This window comes from Nymphalis io, chromosome 3 (genome assembly GCF_905147045.1).
Source record: "Nymphalis io chromosome 3, ilAglIoxx1.1, whole genome shotgun sequence".
Classification (NCBI taxonomy): domain Eukaryota; kingdom Metazoa; phylum Arthropoda; class Insecta; order Lepidoptera; family Nymphalidae; genus Nymphalis; species Nymphalis io.
Window position 1 is genome coordinate 10,029,614 of NC_065890.1, and position 20,790 is coordinate 10,050,403.

The 20,790-nt window shown below is 33.9% G+C and overlaps 1 protein-coding gene across 3 annotated transcripts in view; it reads right to left on the reverse strand.

The window, feature by feature from the left end:
• Positions 1–9,231: 9,231 nt before the first annotated feature.
• LOC126781270 (dynein axonemal heavy chain 7) overlaps positions 9,232–20,790 on the reverse strand; it is a 33,547-nt gene continuing 21,988 nt past the window's right edge. For 2 of the 3 annotated variants that reach the window (XM_050506163.1, XM_050506161.1), the window contains 18 exons: positions 20,496–20,769; positions 20,114–20,255; positions 19,862–20,040; positions 19,565–19,728; positions 18,935–19,076; positions 18,579–18,645; positions 18,361–18,506; positions 18,140–18,292; positions 17,936–18,065; positions 17,526–17,767; positions 16,759–16,915; positions 16,216–16,382; positions 15,705–15,725; positions 14,910–15,147; positions 13,961–14,112; positions 12,356–12,493; positions 10,787–10,930; positions 9,232–10,116 (listed from right to left, as the gene is read on the reverse strand). In XM_050506163.1, the coding sequence (XP_050362120.1) occupies positions 9,910–10,116; positions 10,787–10,930; positions 12,356–12,493; positions 13,961–14,112; positions 14,910–15,147; positions 15,705–15,725; positions 16,216–16,382; positions 16,759–16,915; positions 17,526–17,767; positions 17,936–18,065; positions 18,140–18,292; positions 18,361–18,506; positions 18,579–18,645; positions 18,935–19,076; positions 19,565–19,728; positions 19,862–20,040; positions 20,114–20,255; positions 20,496–20,769 (2,863 nt within the window). In that variant the 3' untranslated portion in view covers positions 9,232–9,909. The remainder of the gene's footprint in view (positions 10,117–10,786; positions 10,931–12,355; positions 12,494–13,960; positions 14,113–14,909; positions 15,148–15,704; positions 15,726–16,215; positions 16,383–16,758; positions 16,916–17,525; positions 17,768–17,935; positions 18,066–18,139; positions 18,293–18,360; positions 18,507–18,578; positions 18,646–18,934; positions 19,077–19,564; positions 19,729–19,861; positions 20,041–20,113; positions 20,256–20,495; positions 20,770–20,790) is intronic. The other variant, XM_050506162.1, reaches the window with a different exon arrangement.

Sequence of the window (20,790 nt, forward strand, 5' to 3'; positions counted from 1 at the left end):
CCTCGGTTTTGTTTACAACTTTGGTGAGCCGCATATAAATAATGATACTGTGCCCACACTTACGACAAAACATTTTTGTACTAATGTTTCTGCTTAAAATATGTTAACAAAAAACATTTTACTATTTTAAACAATATTATGAAAACGCAGATATTTGAAAATTAGTCCACGTTTGCCTGGATCGATGGAACGTTATATGGGTGATATCAAACAGCCGGCGGCGAGCAGCGGTCGCATACAAAAGTTAACGGACGTCCGGCTTGATTGAGTGGATCCCTCCCGATACAGCCTCTAATGGCTCGATGACACGTAGTGGGGAAGGGTGACATCATTGAAGTTTTGCGTAAGGCTCTTGCCTCATCAATAAACAGCGCCCGGGGATTTTCAGAGTAAGCGTTAGCAATTACTGTAACTATAATATATTTGCGCTACCGATTATACATCTTGAAAGATAAAGATGTACTTATACGTACTATATAGGAGTAACAAATAGACTTAATATCGCACTATAAATTATAAGATAAAAATGCCATAAGCAGGTAGCCCTATTTAAAACATTTGTTGTTTAGGTTTAACAGCTAAATATTTACTGAAATAACTGAATACAGTAGTATTTATTTTGCTACAATAGTTGTACAAATACATGTAACGTAAATTCTTATAAATCACCATATATACATTGTAAGAGAATGAATTTTAATGACATATTTTATAATATAGACGGAATGTCGATTTAGTTCCTATTTTGACAATGTATAAAGACTTTACTTATCTTCTTACAAATTTCATTTCAATTATGACAGAAAGAAATCAGTGTTTTAACTAAACATTCGCTTATTTTATAAGTATAAGAAAGTTATTATTCATTTAATACTTTTTATTGCACAACACTATATATATAGTACAATAGGCAGGCTTAATGCCGAAAGAATTATCTACCAGCCAGCCTTATTATTATGATTATTATTAATAAATATATAAATACAGTGAAACTACATACCCATACAAATATATAACATGATATGAAATTATATACCTAGAGACTATTCTACATATTATGTATAACAATACATTTCTACGATTTGAGAATATTAATTTGATGACAGATGTATCATAAATATTGCCATATAATATAAAATTTTCATATCGAGAGTGAGTCGCAATCGCATGATATACGAGGGACGCGATCCAAGTGGAGCTGACGGCGGTCACCGCTCGCCGCGTTTTAGCTCAAAGGAAATCTCATTTTGCGGCCACCCTCGCCACCCTACGTCCGCCCGAGCGCGCCTTTCCAGTGAGGACTTCTATTAAAATTATTTGAGAAAACTCGACACTTTGCCAGACTCGACTCCGACGTCCATCACCCCCTGTTTACGACATTTTTTATTTTCAAGTCCTTTGTTGGATGTGAACGTTAATTAGATATAGCGTTTGATTAACATTATTTTATAAAGTAGGTACTTAGAGAAATTTGCATTTTATATCAAATATACATAAACATTGATCGTTTCGTTTACTGCAATCTTTCATTAGGAGGTCATTTTTTTAATTCTAAATCAATATAATAGTTTATTTCGGTTGCTCATATATTTTTGGCATAACGCAAATACAATATTTTATTATTATTATTATCAATTCGATATGTATGTAACTGAATTAAAGAATATATTACGTACATTGATGATTAGTTATTATAATACGGCCATTATTTTGATTTCATTGCATATTTGATATATTAACAAGTAAAACAGATATATAAATATTTTAAGTTAACAAATTGCAGCTGTTATAGAAGCAAGTAAGCAAGTTTATAACAGAAAATTAAATATAGTAATTATATTTTAATTAATCAAATAGAAAATTATAAAATAACTTTCTATTTGGTTAGTTAGTGTGGTCAGACTTTTAGTAGTCTAAATGTTGCTAAAACTCTACCTCTTTTTTAGTTTTCATGATAGTGAAGACATCTGCAATCAAATCACTTTAGAGACGTGTTTACGTTTGTAGTGGTGAACCGTCAGCAGATAAAAAAATAAACAAATATTTTTTATTTCATAGGTAGGTATTTAATATTATATATATTAAAAGAAATTTTGAATATTACATTTCCTAACTTAAATCAATTAATTAATTAACTTAAACTTCAACTCCAGGCATTTCGTAGTCGTAGTTTCTTTTCCTCTTTAATAACGAGTCGACAAACGTTTATTGATTCCTCTACAGTTATAGAACTAAAATTTTCCTTAGTTAATGTTATTTTAGCATTCACATTTAATGTGACATATTTTTTGCGACGTAAGTTTTTACTATCGCCTGTATATAGAAAATACATGGGCGATAGTGAAAACATTCGGGGTGTAACAGTATAGTCCATCGATAAAGGATGATGCTTAAAACCAGAAGTTCTACCATCTGAACAGGATTTTGTGAGGTTACGTATACATTTTTCGTCGGTAAAAACGATTCATCGATTTTGTTGATGATATTCTGCAATTTTTATGAGAAAGTTCGTAAACATCGAATTTATGCTTTTCTATTAAAAGTTTGCGGCTATCTTCCGTTTTCCTCCATTTAAAACCTTATAACGTGTTTTCTTAACGAGGTGAAACAGCCTTTATAACCTGAGTCTTCTTTTAATTTTGAATTTTCTGTACTTTTACTGTGGAATATGTATATATATTTGTTTTGATTTTTGATGCTAGGTAGCATTATTGAATAGCGATATATAACAATTGATTATAAGAATAATTTGATTTTAGCAATCTTGAACAATTAACAAGTTTAACGTCAAATAACAACAATAAATGACGCAAAAAAAAACAAAAGTGTACATTTTCATGTTTTGTAGTGCTTTGACTGTGTCGTTGGTCTAGTGGCTCGATATAAGGTTGCTCATCACATTCTCGGTGTTAAACACCATAAAAAATACTGGGTTTTTCTGTCGAAGATTCTCAGTTCAGATTCTGGAAGTTGGAGGTGTCTGAACTCTTTTCGGTCATGTTGTCATCCAACATGATTGACGTCCCATCGGATTATTAAGGTGAGGGCACTGAGACTGCATCTGTGTTTGCACACAGTTATGCAGTAGATTATGTCTTGCGCAGTTCAGGACATTATCTAGTGCTTGTAATTACTCTTGCTCAATATCTTTCAATAGTATAATAATAATAAAAAGTCATATTGTACACGAAATAAAAAAAAATGTATATATATATTTGAATGATGATTGTAAATATTATATATATGCATGAAACGATTTTTCGAAATTTTGATTGTAAAGGACGCATTGAACTCCTTAATACGATCGTTAATATCCAGTCAACTCGTTTAGGATATTATATATTAATAATAAATTCCTATTTTTTTAACTTTCCATAGGTCAACAGGAAGTGTTTTAAAGAAACCCCATCTCACACATCTGTCTAGGATATGTCAAAGCCTAATTGAGTGATATATTCAGTGATATTTTCTAGATTATCCAAATTCTCGTATTTAAGGATCTGTACATCTACGAGGACTCTAAAGTTTACGTTGCCTAAAGAGGACTAAAGTAAGGTAATAATTTCACGGTAAAAAATTAAAACTTTTTAGATTAATTTACAAAATTCGTACTCTTACTTATTGTTAGATACATTAAAAATTGCTTGTAAGGGTTCACTAAAATAAAATATACAATTGTTTCGGTTTCGGAATATATGTCAAAAATATAAAAAGTGAATGTATAGTTTCATTTAGTTATTTAAAATCGTCACAATACTAGTGAAACATGAAAAATATTGTATTCTTCGCCTGGCACATTTCAAATAACGGGGCGTGTTGGGGTGTATTACGTCTTACGCTTCGGGGCATCTTGATAAAGGAGCGTCGAGAGCCGAAATATTTGCATGGCACGCTACTTGGTTCAGACATTCCCTACACACATTCTCCACATGCTCATGACTATGTTAGGCCGCCTGTTACTTAAATTAAATCTTAGGTACAAATATGATATTGATATGTTCCGAGATAATGTACTTAAGAAATAAAAATATTCAATTGTTGAAGATTAATTATTTGCTTAAATACTTATACCGCTAAAGTTATTTCGCTCGTTATAATCTTTGCAATATTTTGTCAATGTTGTTTAGTAAGTGGTCGAGTAAAGGTCGCTGGGAACTTTCGTTACAGATATGAGGTCAATTTATCATATTCTCATTATTTGACAAGCCCATTATTCGAAGACTGTAAAACAAATGATTACAAATGAATCGGGTGGTGCGAGCGGGGAGTGCGTTTCCATGACGACGCGAGACGATCGATCCGCCCCGCCCGCGCACTCTGTGCGCCTCCAATTAAATAATGATTCACACGTTAGCAATGATGAATACGAGTTATATCAAAACGCTTTGGGTTATGAATACATTTCTATCTACTTCTATATTTGTAAAAAGAGATTACAGGGGAGAATCCATATTGAGCCACCCTTGATTCATACTCGGATGGTAAATGCGTTTAGTAAAAACGAATTAGTAAAAACAATACAATAAGTTTCTTATTAAGCTGCTATACTTATGATGTACGTGTACAAGTCAGTGTGTTGAAGTTAATAATTATATGCATATAGTAAGATCAGAAGATAAGCTTAAACCATAATTGAATAGATTTTTTTTTTATTATGTACATATTAAAAAACAAAAAGGAATAAATCATTTCTGTAAAATTATTTTCGAAGAAATAACGTATTAGTGAATTTTAGCTGCTTGCAATTAGTCGGAATAAAATTAAAAATATGACTTAGATAGTTAGTTATAACGTTAACATATATCTAATCCTTTTATATTATAATCTTGTGTATTACTTATATTATGATAGTTCAAGTATATTGTTTTTATAAAAAATGATTACTAATGTTTTTTTTTTTTAAAAAAAACATTAAAATTGTATTACCAACTAAAGCTTGTGCTTCAAGCACCGACTTATATATTTCAAACACGTTATTATAAGGGCTATTTAGAATGAAATACACCATAATATTTGTTGCTTAATTATTTTTACCGTATATGCAATAAATATAATTGTGATTTTTTACTGGTGGTAGAGCTTTGTGCAAGCTCGTCTGGGTAGGTACCACCCACTCATCAGATATTCTACCGCAAAACAGCAGTACTTGGTATTGTTGTGTTCCGGTTTGAAGGGTGAGTGAGCCAGTGTAATTACAGGCACAAGGGACATAACATCTTAGTTCCCAAGGTTGGTGGCGCATGGATGATGTAAGCGATGGTTAACATTTCTTACAATGCCAATGTCTAAGGGCGTTTGGTGACCACTTACCATCAGGTGGCCCATATGCTCGTCCGCCTTCCTATTCTATAAAAAAAAAAGATTTTCAATTAGTACTTAATGATACTAAAATCACATGTTTAAACGATTCCCAGTTAAGCATTTTTTAATTATATTTTTATTACAACAATGGTATTATATCGATTAAGGGTTCAAATGTTTATTTTAAAATAGTTTTTACATTTGAACGAGGTGTTCACCTGAATTAATATACTTCTTTTCTGTTACTTGTTTTTTTGTTTTTACCTAACAATAAAATTGGACGGCAGATAGCGGTCGTCTTTCAAAAAGCTTTACTATGATCCAAATAAGTTGGCGTATCTACGACATGTTTATAGGAATAACACCTAAAATAGAACGTTTAAATACGGCGCGCCGGGAGCTGGCCCGATGTAAGCTTTTATGGGATCAGACGAGCTAAACTCTTACCGACCTTCCCTAGTAAAGAGGTTATCACTATTAAAGTTTGCTCGCATAAATGCACGTTAAATGTTATAAGCCTATTTAAAAAATATAACAATCATAGAAATATACTATGTTATATCATGTTTTGATTACTAGAATTATATTAATTACTTTAAAAGGACAATATAATTGAAAAAAATTATAACTTTCATTGATTTAAAAGAGCTATCGAGCCAATTTTTCTTCAAATCATATTCTTAAATACAACATATAAATAAAGTGATAGATTAATCACAATTAATAAATAAAGAATGTTCCATATAAATCTGATTAACCATAGATCCGGATAACTTAAGTGTACAAAAAAATTCTGTTTTTATTATTAGTGCGTTTGGTATCTGCTTGGAATAGGACACTTTTACAACTGATAAAGAATGTAGAATATACTAATAAAGAAAAAAAAGAATAATTTAATTTTCCTTAATTAAGCATCTTTTTCTACTTCTCTTCTGCTTTTTCTTCTGCCTACCGTTTTCTCGGTCTGATGACGGTCTTTTTCCACTTCACAAATATGTAAAATCAACTGAATTTTAAACTAATTGCAACTATCCAATGAATATTATCAAAGGAATATATGTTAATATAATATGTTAATAATAATTCATCATTATCGAATTCAAATGAAGGTTGGACGACAACGTGCTTGCATGTTTATTATTTGATTAGAAAGTCTAAGGAATTTATTGTATTTAGCATCAGTGCGTTAGGAGAAAATGGGCAGACGTAAGAGCTGCATTTTAATTAAAATCTCGTAGCGAGAGATAGCGCACGTTGTTGACTTTATTTTTCGCTTTTTCCAGTGGTTTGCTAGCAGTCTGAAAAATTGAAGGAGGTTTAACTCGCTCGCAGTTAAAACCTGCGATAACGATAATACAGTGCCCGCATTTAAATAGGAGATTCTTCTTCTTATTTTTATATATATTTAAAACATCATCTAAAAAACAAGACAAAGTGTTAGCAAATCAAAGTTTTACGTGAAACATTAATTAAAAGACGATACACAGTGACTATACTGTGTTGTATAATAATAACATTACGAAAAAAAAATTTTTTAAGATGTCTGTGACGTCCAAATACTTTTTTTTCACAAGGGCGCTCGACAAAGATTTAAATATAAATAACCTTTAAATAATTTCGCCGCTTTTGTCGCTTTCGCAATAAATCTCATTAAAGTTTTGTTATCAACTATAGGTGTTCGTTAAGTGACAACCACAACTCTCATTTTAGCGTTTTCGTAATAAATACACAGCCGTAGTAATTAATGCCCATCGAACCCACACGTGGATGGGTAGCCGGCTTAATTATTTCCCCTGTAGATTTGTTCAATGGAATATAATGGCCCTCGGGCGATAATAGCATGTCGTGTCACGCCGACGTGAATATTAGACAAGAGCGTGAACTGTAGGTACTTGTGAATTAATGGCGGGGAGCTTCAGTCGGATACATTCAATACGGTTAATATAACTTATGATACAGGGCACTCCTGTTATGTACAAAAGTGATTATTTCAGAAATTACATTACCTTCAATGGATATATTTGATTTATTTGAAAATATGATGAAATATCATTAGAAGTTTTTAATGAGTCGCAGTATTACATACGTTCATTTTTATCGCCACCAATATATTTATTTTAAAAGAAAGAAATAAAATGTCTGGACAGAAATGACCTATTACTACTACGTCATTCGTGTATTTCTTTAATAGAATCCGTCTTGCCAACAAACTAATTGGTTAGATGAAAAGGTGAAGTAGCTCTCGCAGCGCTGTATGTATGTTATAAGAGAAATTTCTTCATTGAATTACGTGTAGTGTGCAGTGCATAGTGTAATAAGTATTTGTGTGGGGTGGTGCTGCGAGGGCGGCGATCGAGCAGATCAAGGGCGCGTCAGAGGGTGGGGCGGCGAAGGGGGACGTGTGGGCCGGCGGGGTGAGAGGAGCGGGGCGAGGGCTGGGCACGGGATGCTGCGCCGGAGACCGCGCAGATCAATATCTCGCGTTACCGAGGTGACGCCGCGCCAGACCGAGTGCCTCCCGTACTATGCCCCCTCGCCACCCCCACATCAACCCACAACTCGCTTATTTAATACATGCCGTATCTGGGATGCGAGCTTTTTCATGTTAAATGACAGGGCAGCGTAATACGCTTTAATTCCGAGTCACTGCGCCCGTGATAGTAGCGCGGTTCTCTGGCTGATCGTGAGGGCTCCGGCGCTATATCGCCGGCTCTTACGATGACATTGACCCCTATCCCAGGGTGCTCGCTATGTCTTTCGTACCCATTACCCTACATACACCACCATGAATAATACAAAAGAATAAAATGTGTAAAATTAGTTTAAGACAACAATTGTTTTATCAATTATATATTTTTTTTGTATCATAAAAATATGATATAATGTGTATACAAATGTATTTTCTTTTGTATAATTTGTATTAACTCAAATAATGTGAATGGTGTAAATAAAATAATTAATGAAATTATGTACTATATGAGATGTGACAATATTATATAAAACAGTAAAGAAAATCGAACAAAGGAATATCAAATGGCACACATTAACATTTCTATATATTTAACTTTATAGTATAATTGAATAAATTAAGGAGAGGGCGTAATATAACCAACCAACTTTTTCAAAATATATTAAAACTACATAAACAACATAATTTATATAAGTTAGGCGTTAAACGAAGACTTGCGTTTGCGTCTTTTGTTACGAAAGCTGTGACGGATAAACGTGGCACGTAAGCAACTAAACACCCGTGCTTCCAGGGTTATATTATTTGCTATATTCTAAGAAGTTTTAACAATATATTTATTTATTTTTATGAGAACTTCTTACATAACAAGGAAGGAATGAACCGTACCGTAATACGTAAATTTGGATGCCACCAAATTTTCGGGTCTTTAAAACGAAAATATTTAATTTGATCCATATTTTGTCAATTTGTTTAATTTTTTTGTTTTATGTGTACCAAACATTAGTAGTTACGTTTATAGATCGAATTTATACACTCGTTGGTCCATGCACACGATTGCATTGATTTTTTCCAATTTTATTTTTACCATATTCTATTCATCGCTACGGGCTTGCACTAAGTGCATCGCTCGGAACATTAATTGAATCAGACGTCGCTTTACATATATAAGCATTCTATTTCTGTTATAGAATCTAGAACAGATAACCAAAGAGTTATATTTGATATCGAATAAAATTACAAAAGTAAGAATTCTCTTTTGGAATTATATCGTTGTATTGTTTTTAATCAATAAAATCGAACGATACATAGAGAAACGAAAATAAAAACTATGAACATATTACTAGTAGAACTAACGAATTATCAATTAGGAATCTATTTATTACAATAAAACTATAAATTTTACGAGAATTTGTGAAAGACTCTTAAGCAATATTATAATGTTTTCGACTTTTACCCTGCGTTATACCATGCACTATTCATAGGTGATATATATTTACAGAAATTTCAGTTCTGCACCTAGCAATGTCCATGAAATTTTAATTTATATAGTGGCCGGTATAAGGCGTGGGCAGAATATTTTTAGTATCTTCTCCCTTTGTTAATCTAGGTCAGATATATTTGATTTGTCTTCCATAGGACGGAAAATATATGATTGATTTAGAAAAAAATTGACTAGGTCCAACATGATGTAAATGACATAGTGTTATTTTAGTATATATGTACATAGGTTTGCAAAGCTTAGAAAAATAAAATAAAGCCTCTTCTCTTTGGAATTAAGATACAGAAGAATTAACTTACACTACGCCTACACACCACTAAATAGGTACAGGTTATTAAAAAAAGAAAAACTTTCTTTTACTTTAATAAAAAATGTTCGAAATGACATATTTTACTTGAAAATTGTCATGTCGCACTGAACTCTAACCTAAAGAGACATATGTCAACCAATAAAGGAAAAATAAAATATTGACTTTATGACAACAGCAATGTAACAAAATGTCTTTAAACATACATTTTTTGTTTTGTTGTCATGATTTTTTTTTACCGTCGAGCTTTGTACCCACTACGCACTTCTTCATATCAAAACAGGTTATACATCGGTTCTTCAGCTGCCTCGCTTTTTCTAGTCATGAAACAGCTCAGAATGGCAGCTGTGTTAGAAGAGCCACACCTCTCATTATCCAGTGGTCCGGCGGCTGCGCGGTGGGCAGCCTCATGAAAAGGATGTAGTTGGTGGAATGTCCTGTGGTCGAGAGAACACCGCGCCGGTCACCCGTCTTATACAGCGGACAGTTGTAAAAAACGTCCGTCGGTATATCCTCGCGTTTCAGAGGGATCAACCATACCTGAGACAAGTTTACACATAAATTAATTGATGGTCAAACAATACTAAGACAACTTCAGTATTTACGAAATCCATTTTTTCAAATTATATTATTATAGCTATACCATATTTAAATTAAATGAACCGAAAATCTTAGTCTTAGACTAAAGAAATTAGTTATAATTTTAAAAAATATAAAGAGGAATCACTAAAAGATAAAATTTTCAGCTCAACTAAACATTCTATTTTTCTTAATACACCCTATGTTTTGGTATTAAATATACAAGGAAAATACCATTCAATCAATCAAATCAATTTCTGATCCTTTTTCTTCTTTTTTATTTATAGGGATATTAATTCAATACAATGAAAATGCTAGCATTCTCGCCACAACTATTCTACGTGGTCATGTTTTGTGCAGTAGCTTTTTTTATTTTTAATTGCATAGATACTTGAAGCCATATTGTAATTCGTCACGATTTTACTTTGAAATCATGTAATAGTTATTTTCCCCGTAGCTGCCGTTGAAGTATATAGTCGATTGGAGTATACTTATTACATGAAGACATGCAAGGATATAAGCTAACCACTTATAACACACTATATGCCGCAGCAGACATTACTTAAGAGCTAACCTTTGCTATGTTATATTTATCATAAAAATGTATTTAATTTCCAAAAAAAAAACAAACCGGTGGAAACTCGTCGTACAGAACTTTAGGGCAGGACTCGTCGACGATGTAGTCCTCCATGTTCCAGCGCGCGCCTTCCATGAACAGACCACGGATATATACGCCTTCCTCTGGGGGCGTCTCCAGGGTGAAGGTGCGCTGGACCTTTTAATGTAAAAATATAATATCTACATATATATATATATATATATATATATATATATAGGCAAAGAAAAGACAGTTCAGTACCTTTTTCTGGTTTTTTTTTTGTTGGGTGCTATATACAGATTTTTTAATTTTACTTTGAAAAATATATATAATATAAAATTTGGCCTATACAGTGAGCAGCAAAATGATAATGAAATGACTATAATTACTATTAATTATGTCCGGTTAATATAACGGTGATATAGGATCAGGAGTGACCTGATTTCTGCCAAGGCGTTTAATATCAATAACTAGCCAAATGCGCACGAGGTATAATGCATAAGTGTGCACGCAAAAATAGGTGTATTATCGAATCGTTAATTCAAATAATCTGGGAGTATAGGGGATGGGGCGGTAATCTGACATGACAAATAACTTTATGTTCTTTCCGAAGTATAGAAGTCCAAAAAACTCATATAAAATAAATAACTCATATACTCACACTTGGTTTAAGCATACCTTATATATTATCCAAAATAAAAGTACATTAGTTTTATATATGAAATCATTAGCAAGTGATGAGAAAAACCGTATTTCGAAATCCGAATGTAAAAATTGACAATTAATTGATTCTATTGGAGAGCGCAAATGAATTTGGTTACAGAGCACTTAACAAAAAAGGTTACATGGAATTCAATAATGATTGCGCTTTGTTTCAAATTGGATTACATCATAGCATTTTAATGAATCAGTGGGCTAGGAACGTTATTAATTTATATACGTATAAAAATACATAGTCTCTAATAATTTTCTGCACAAGTACAATTATAAATACAATTACATATAATAAAAAACATGCACATTTCACTCATCAAAGAAAAGAAATCAACATCCAAGAAAACACATTTAACTTGTCATCACGCAAATCGCATTTTATTACAATTATATATAGTCTATTTCAATAGATCTTGTACAAATATCTTACGTATTACTTTTTTTATAATATAGATAGGCGTACGAGTATAATAGGCCACCTGATGGTAAGTGGTCACCAACGCTCATAGACATTAGCATTATAAGCAATGTTAACCATTGCTTACATCGCCAATGCGCCACCAGCCATGGGAACTAAGATGTTATGTCCTTGTGCCTGTAATTACACTGGCTCACTCACCCTACAAACCGGAACACAACAATACCAAGCACTGCTGTTTTGCGGTAGAATATCTGATAAGTTGGTAGTACCTACCCAGACGAGCTTGCACAAAGCCCTACCACCAGTAAAATTATATATATATATATCGTGTATCTAGGAAGCAACCTTAACGATTTGACTCAAATTTTATATTTAGATAAGGTTTATCTGTATAAGTGCCATAGAAAACAATCATCTTTTATTACTTAAATTTTCCTCCTTTTGTATCGATATGGAAAGGAGCTTACCTCATAGTGGAAGGCGAGCTGGTCGATGGGTATACGGTACTTGCGCGCGTAGCTCTGCTGTGCTGCCGTGAGGAACGCTTGGGGAAAATAGAAACCCGAAAGCCAGAACACCACCGGCGGTCCGTATTGATGCCAGTGCTGTAAGATTAATGAGTTATTTGAGGTTGTTATTTGCAATATTTCTTCAGTTTTTTTAATTATATTCTAGTCACCTATTTAAATTTAATTTCCAGCTATGATTGTTAACACAATATTCAACTAAAAAGGAAAATATTAGGTCCTTACGTATGAAATTGGCGTTTTGCACGGGAGGAATATAAAGTAATTTTTTTTTTGTAAAATATATTTAATTAATCAAAATATGCACAAATATATGTTGTTATATATGCACTTTTGCCATCTCATAGGTTGTTCATTAATCCCTTTACTAAAAAAACCATGGGGGCGAGAATCAATAAACACTTTGAAGGCGGTTTGGACTGCCGCATCGGAGTTGAATTTTTTTCCTTGTAAGAAGTTGTCCAAGTTCCGGAAAAAATGGTAATCTATTGGAGCAAGGTCCGGGGAGTACGGTGGATGTCGCAGACATTCCAATTGAAGCTCATCTAACTTAATGGTTGTTTGTTGTGTAATGTGTGTCGTGAAGCAGCAGCCAATTGAAGCTCCAATTGAAGCTCATCTAACTTAATAGTTGTTTGTTGTGTAATGTGTGTCGTGAAGCAGCAGTGGCCTAGAGAGATTGACCAATCTCAGTTGCTTAGCAGCTAGTTCTTCCTTCATGGTTTGCAGTTGCTGACAAAAGATATCTGCCGTAATCGTTTGGCCAGATTTTAGATAGCTGTAGTGAACGACACCGGCGCTAGTCCACCAAACAAACACTCACAAGTAACTTTTTCTGAGTAAATTTTTGTTTAAGGCAGGATTTGGCTGGGTCTCCAGGGTTCAGCCATTGTGACGAGCGCTTCCGATTATCTTACAGTATCCACTTTTCATCACAAGTAATGATTCGATTTAAAATCATATCATCTTCATTATTGTGTCGGTTGAGCAAAGTAACACAGCAGTCGACGCTTGTTTGCAAGTTCGATTCACTCAATTCATGAGGTACCCATCGTTCAAGTTTTTTTACTTTCCCGATTTGCTTCAAGTGATGGATGATGGATCCGCTTCCACAATAGCCTTTAATTTTTCATTTTCCACTTTGGTCTCCGGCCGTCCACGGGGTTGGTTCCGAAGGTCGAAATTTCCAGAACGAAAACGTTGAAACCAAAAACGTACCGTGCTTTCTTTTGCGACACCAGCGCCGTACACATCATTAATCTTTCGAGCTGTTTTGCAGCACTGGTGCCACGGTAGAACTCGTACTCGTAAATATATCGATATTTCATGTTTTCCATTGTGCGGTAATAAGCGACGCCAAAGAAAAAAATAATGGGAAAAAAACAAATAAATGACTGTTTTCAAAACTCAAATGTACCAGCTAAATAAATTTGAATTTGGAATTCTTAACTAAAGAGGAGATCAAAGTGGTCAGTACGACAAAACGCTAATTTCATATGTAAGGACCTAATATAACTTATAGTTATCTTATAATATGTCAGCTACCTGTAAAAACTCAAGTCTGGCCAGTAGGTCACTAAAATATGCGGCAAGAGGCTTGAGCGACGGATAGCTCTTGCCGGCCCACAGCGCCGGGATGCGACCACGGACCATGCTCGTAAGTACTTCCTCGGTTATATCCGTAAGAACGCTAACTCCTGACAAAATTTAACTACGTGTTAGTTGATTAAATGTTTTCATACTTCAAACTTCAAACACATTACTGGTGGTAGGGCTTTGTGCAAGCTCGTCTGGGTAGGTACCACCCACTCATCAGATATTCTACCGCAAAACAGCAATACTTGATATTGTTGTGTTCCGGTTTGAAGGGTGAGTGAGCCAGTGTAATTACAGGCACAAGGGACATAAAATCTTAGTTCCCAAGGTTGGTGGCGCATTGGATATGTAAGCGATGGTTGACATTTCTTACAATGCTAATGTCTAAGAGCGTTGGTTACCACTTACCATCAGGTGGCCCATATGCTCGTCCGCCTTCCTATTCTATAAAAAAAAAAAAAAAAATCAACTTTATTATTTTCTTCATTAAAATTTTTTTTATAACCGAACAATTATATTATTACAAATTATACATAATTCCTGTAGATGTTTTAAATCAACATAATATTTCTTGTGCAAGGACGACGGTATCTTATATATTTGTAACTGACGGTAGGCCTCTATGTAAGCTGGTCTGGCTAGGCATTTATCATATCTATTGTACCACTTACTAGCAGTTGCTGCTGTAGCATTATTCCTATTGTAATTGGAAGGCTGAATGAACCAATATAATTAAAAGCATAAGGAACATAAAATTTAAGTTACTGTGGTAGGAGGAGATAGTAACCACTCACCAGCTGGTGGTCCATTTACACGTTCCTATTAAACACAAAAAAACAACAACTACTGCACAATGTTTCCACTATTTAGCCTCTAACTTAACTAATTACTAACTAACCTTGGACAGCTCCAATTACAGCTCTGGAGCTCGACCTTACTACACTGACCAGTCGATCATATCTCGCCGCCTCCTGTATGACGACAATGGACATAGGCGTCATGTCCGCGGGCTTGATATCCCCTTCGTGCGACGGACCCGTTAGAATCTTGTTAGGTAGTCGAGCTAAGATGTCATCAGCTATTGCCATCGCTTGTTGTTCTGGTGTTGCACCACCACCGCCAGCGGCCATTGTATCCTAATATTTAAAAAAATACTGTCAAACTTCGAAAACTGTTTTCAAGTGCTTGATTAAATTATTTTAATAAAGCCTTGGGTAATATATACATTAATATGACTTTTATATATATAAAGGTGTAGAAAAAAAAAATTCATCTTTGATGAGAAATATCGGTTAACATCTATGTACCAGATATGCTTCCAGAACATATAAATTAATTGGTTTGTGCTTTTATAGTTAAGAATTTACTGTTATTTTAATTGCAATCGTTTTGCATCTGAAGCGGAACGGAATCATACGAAGTCATTGTGTTATTAACTACGAGACTACTTGCTCGACTATAACACTTGAAATACTAAATCTTTGTTGATTATGATATCATGTCAAATATAATTAGTTTTATTCAATACGTAAGGAGCATGGTTTTTTAATACATACAGTTATATTTTTCAAATAATACTTGAGATTATTTTATACTTAATTAAATCAAATTAAATAAATGTTTTAAATATTTGTATCTTGTTTTTAGTTTGATATAAAAACAAATACACAATGTATGAATAAATTTTACTTACCAAATATTGTTTCAGACGGTCCTTCGGGCACAATGAAAAACAGTATGATTAATTACTTTTTCAGAATAAAAAAGATAATGAAATTATTTATTAAATTTTGCTTACCGTGCGATCCTTGAGTAGTAGATGAATGAATGAAACAGAACAAAATATGATAGATTAGCTACATTAAAAATAATTGTTTACACTAAATTACGGAATTACTGCTGATTAACTATTATACGGTTAAATCCAACAACAAATCGTAACGGTTGCTTCATTAATACACTATTGGAATGTAGAAAATATGAATAATAATAATAAGCTTATTACTATTTACGTGATCGTGAGAGCCACATTATGTATTCCATTATAATATGAATTATGACAAACATATGTTAATAGTATTTTCATTGCAGCGTTGTATGTGTAGTTAGGAATATTTTAATGGAAAGTAATCCTAACTACTACTGGGACGAACTAAAATTTCTTCGTACTATGAGTATTAAAACAATTCATGTGCGCATTTAACCTGTGTGAGCAACGCTGTGGTGAGCAGATCTTCGGCTTCCCGGAAGTGCTTGGTGATGTCAGCATTGGAGTGGAAGCCGAACACACTGGGTGGAGTCGCCACAGGAAGAGAACGAGCGAATGAAATGAAGTCGGAATGCTCGCGGAGTGATGGTATGTAGTATGTACCTAAAGTTAAGATGGTAAAAAGAATATCTCATTTTTCATCTAAAAGTCAACCTTAATCGGTCTTATAGGTTTTGCATTTTGTTCAAGGAAACGAATCTTTTTTACAGTTTAAAATTGTAAGTTTTTATAATAGTAAAACTTTTATAATAAACCAATACTGTTAAAACCAAATTACAAGTGCAATACAAAATAATAAAGTAGCCATACGAAACTAGGATTTAAATACACCACCGTGATTTTTTACTAAAAACTTTGCTAATATTCGATTAACCTTACAAAATGAATATCGCTCACAAATAGTCTTAGTTCTTATAATTTCTCATACATTTACACCTATGTAAGAGCATGGTACGGACTCAGTTGATGATATGGTTACCTGTGGATTCAAGTGGATACATGTCTTCGTCGATGGCGCGCGGGTTGTAGAACTTGTATAAGATGGTGTTGAGACAGCGCCGGTCCCAGTCGTCCGTCACGCGCCCGCCGTAGTTACACTCACCTGTCAGGTAGCGCAGTGCCACGAACTGCACGTCCTATGAGACATACATTTCATATACAGTAATGCTTCGAACGTCGTTTTGTTTTTAAAACTACAATTCATTTTATTAATAAATGCAATTTCTGACTTCGTTTAATTACTAATAATTGGAATATTAGAAATATGATTGACTTTCAGTCGTTGTTTGGCTGGAGTGGGTGCCACATTTGGTAAAGGGGTCAGGATGAAGCCTGCGACTTTCGTTGTTCCATTGATCCATTAACGCTACTAATTTAGTAATATACTTTTAAAAATTTATTTATTTTATTTTCTTTCCGAAGTAAACAAAAAGTAAAGATAAAATTTAGAAGTTCCTCGTAGGAAGTTTTGGTATATTTGCTGTAATTTTGATAATGAATAAGCATAGTAGCGAAAATTTCTTCGTATCACGTTGCCATAATAGAATATATTTAAAAACATTCAAAACTTTTATTTATATTATGTATATAGCCTGTATCCATCTTAAAATTATCTCGAGATTGGCTCAATTTCAACCAGACTCACTGGTGGCGTAATAGCTTTAAACTTATCATGTGAAATATCGCAAGCAAGTTGTTCTACCTTATAGGGATTTCGAGACTTTGATTAACTCTAACAATACTTACTTCATATTCGTTCAGGAACATATAGAGCTGTGTCACACTGATGCGGAGATCGGTTTCATTGAACTCGTATCTGATGTTCCAGCCGAGGGGACCAAACTGCCGACGCTCTTGAACCACGGCGTGGAAGAAACACAACGCGAATAGAAGTTTCTTGAATATGTCCGTTTGCTTGTTACCCTCAAACCATTCTAGATCGTTGATCGGGTCGCTTTGATAGGAACGTGCAATGTTGGCTCGCAAACCTTACAAGTAATTATTTTAGGAGTAATTAATTTATTGTTATTTATTTATATTAAAGTATCTTTAAGTAATATAATATTTACGTACTAGTTGGTATGATAAAAATTCATATATTTATTTTTTACGAGATTTATAATAAAATATCATATTTTACATTTCAGTCAGTTTACCTTGAGGTGGTTCATTAGTCATCTTAACACCATTTTGAAGAACATATACAGGGAAATGATCCGCTGGGTAGGATGTTAACCACAACCTGAAGTCCGGGTGTGTTGAATCTGGCGTCAGACCTTCGCAAATCTGAATCGAAAAAATATTGATCATACGAATATTACTTCGTTGGCGACTATATAGATAGATGAATGTTTCAGTACCTTTTCCAACATTGGCATCCAGCTCTTAGCTAAGTGACAGTTTTGCAATACCACCCAAGTACCACTACGGACGCCTTCTTCGATCAATTTCACTGCAATTGGTCCTTGGCCTTGTCCAAGCGATAGAGAGAACAAACGAGAAGATCCGAAGCCCTAGAATTTAAAAAGATCATCAGTACCTGCGCCTATACAAAAACTCATAATGTTGATATATTAGTCACCTGATCGTCAGCAAACTTGAGTAATGTGCCCATGGGGTCCGAGCCGGGCGTTAGAACGAACAAAAGTGGAATACAGCAATGTGAATCCGCGTAAGACGAAGCTAAATCAAACAGAGGTGGCTCTACAAACTGACGACCCATTTGCGCTGAAATTATATTATTAATTATATAAATGTAATCTCTTATTAAATTATCGATGAATGTCAAATGAAACGAACCTTCAACGAAGTTTTGAACAGCGGGTACCATCATATCCAAGCGCATACAACGCAGCACCATCATTTTCTTAAACCAAAATTAAAACACCTATTACACAAAAACGACAACTGGCACACAACCATTAAGAAGTAACAAACAACGAACAAAAAAGAAACCACATAAAGCATATTATATTCTTGATATTTTGTTTGTAATGCTGCCTGGAAATAAAAACATGTAGACATGTTAAGCTATCAAAGCCAATCTAATAATAAAGAGAAAACAAAGAATTAATAAAAATATAAATAAAATAACAATATGCATTTTAATAATTTTTTTATAGAATTATTATGTTTGGCAAAGCGTAACCAGTCACCTCAAACATATCGAGATTCGTATTCCACGGCGCAGGCAAGGGTTGGTTTTGGGGATCGTTTGTGTCGCAATACGCTTCCCATTGATTCAGATGCTTAGTAAAATGTTCCACTATACCATGGAACGTATTGATTTCATTAAGCCTGAAATCAGCAACAAATCATACAGTACTTCTTATCGTCACGGATTTGAAAAAATCTAGAAACCATAATAACTTACCACGCACATATGTTTCATCTACATAATTAATTTGCCATTTTGACAGTTTTTTTTTTGTTTTTGTATTGGTGATTTGACAATCAAAGCAATCTTTTTCTGCTCATAAATTGCAATTTTACATATAGAATTAATATGTAAACGATTCTGTTTACGTTGTGCACACCACACAAATGATCGCGTGACGTCATTAGCGTCGCTCAGTTTCATGTCTTTTAATGAATATGTATCTAACCACCTCAAAATCTATGATATAATATATCGATATCGATATAATTTTAGAATAAGCTTAAGATATAAAAAGTGAAATATAACTTCCCAGCCTATGTTTATCTGACAAAGCAATTAATGTGGTGTATTTATGTATATTTTATTATTTTTTATTATTTTAATTTACCAAGAAATGATTTATTACCCATTAAATTCTGCCCAGGCCTGTGGGCTGAGGAACGATACAGGGTTGGGAGGTACGTGACGCGGCTGAGCGCCGGCCAGCAGGAACATTATGTTTGACTGAAGCAGTTTTTCCTCGGCCACCATTATCGTCACAGTGAGAAGCAGCGAAAACACCAGTTTATCCTGAAAATTAATAAAACAAATTAAGTCTACTGCAGAATTGCTCTGAGATTAAAACATCTGTGGAAGTATCTTTCCACGAAAAACTTGTTTTGCGTCAAATCTTAATATCAAAGCAAAAAAGTTAACAGCATACTTTTTCAAATAGACTCCTGCAGATGTTTGCATACAACGAGTAGGTAAAGTGTGCTCGCAGGATTGCAAGCCTTTCAGGAATCTCTTCCACCTTTTCGGTGTTGTCGATAGACGCCGTAAACAATCCTTCGAACCATCCCAGAGAGTACTGGTACATGGGATCGATATTCGCCAGAGACGCTTTAATAACAAAAAGTAAATATATGTATATAATAGATCTTTACATAAAAATAAATATATAGATAAACCATACCGATTAAGAAAAATAAGTTTGTTGAATGAACTGCAATCGGAATGTAATCGTTTCTGGCTTCGTCGATGGCTTTCTCAGTAACCATAGCTACTTCCTGTTTCTCTTTAATCTCATTAGCCATGTCTTTAGCTGAATTTAAAATCTAAAACATTAATATTAAATTTATTGAGCTTATTAGTGAACGTTGGTGTTAATTGCTGGGATCTGTATAAAGAAATAAATATAATACGATTGTTTCTTTTTAAACACCTTATTGGGCAAAATGTGGTAAAGATGTAAAATAATCGCAACTTATGAAAAAATATATTTATATATACGTGAACATAAAATATTGAAATGAATAAACATGATAAATGATAACATGATAAATAATAAACATTACCTGAACTGCTTCTTCATCTTCTAGTAAATGTTCTGAAGTAGACAGCACATTAAGAATTTTCTTTTCTATATCCTGAAGCAAACGGCGATGCTCAGCACCTTGAGTTGTAAGGTCCGCCTTGGCTTGCTGTAAATCTGGCCTTTCCCGAGCCACAACTCTCGCTAGAAGCTGTGCTTCTAATCCATCTTTAGCCAGCATAAAGTTGACCAACGTGACACGAACGCCAACTTCCGGCAAATAGTGGGGGTTCGCCAATTTCGTACTAATGTAGAGTCTGTGCATTTCAAAAATAAAT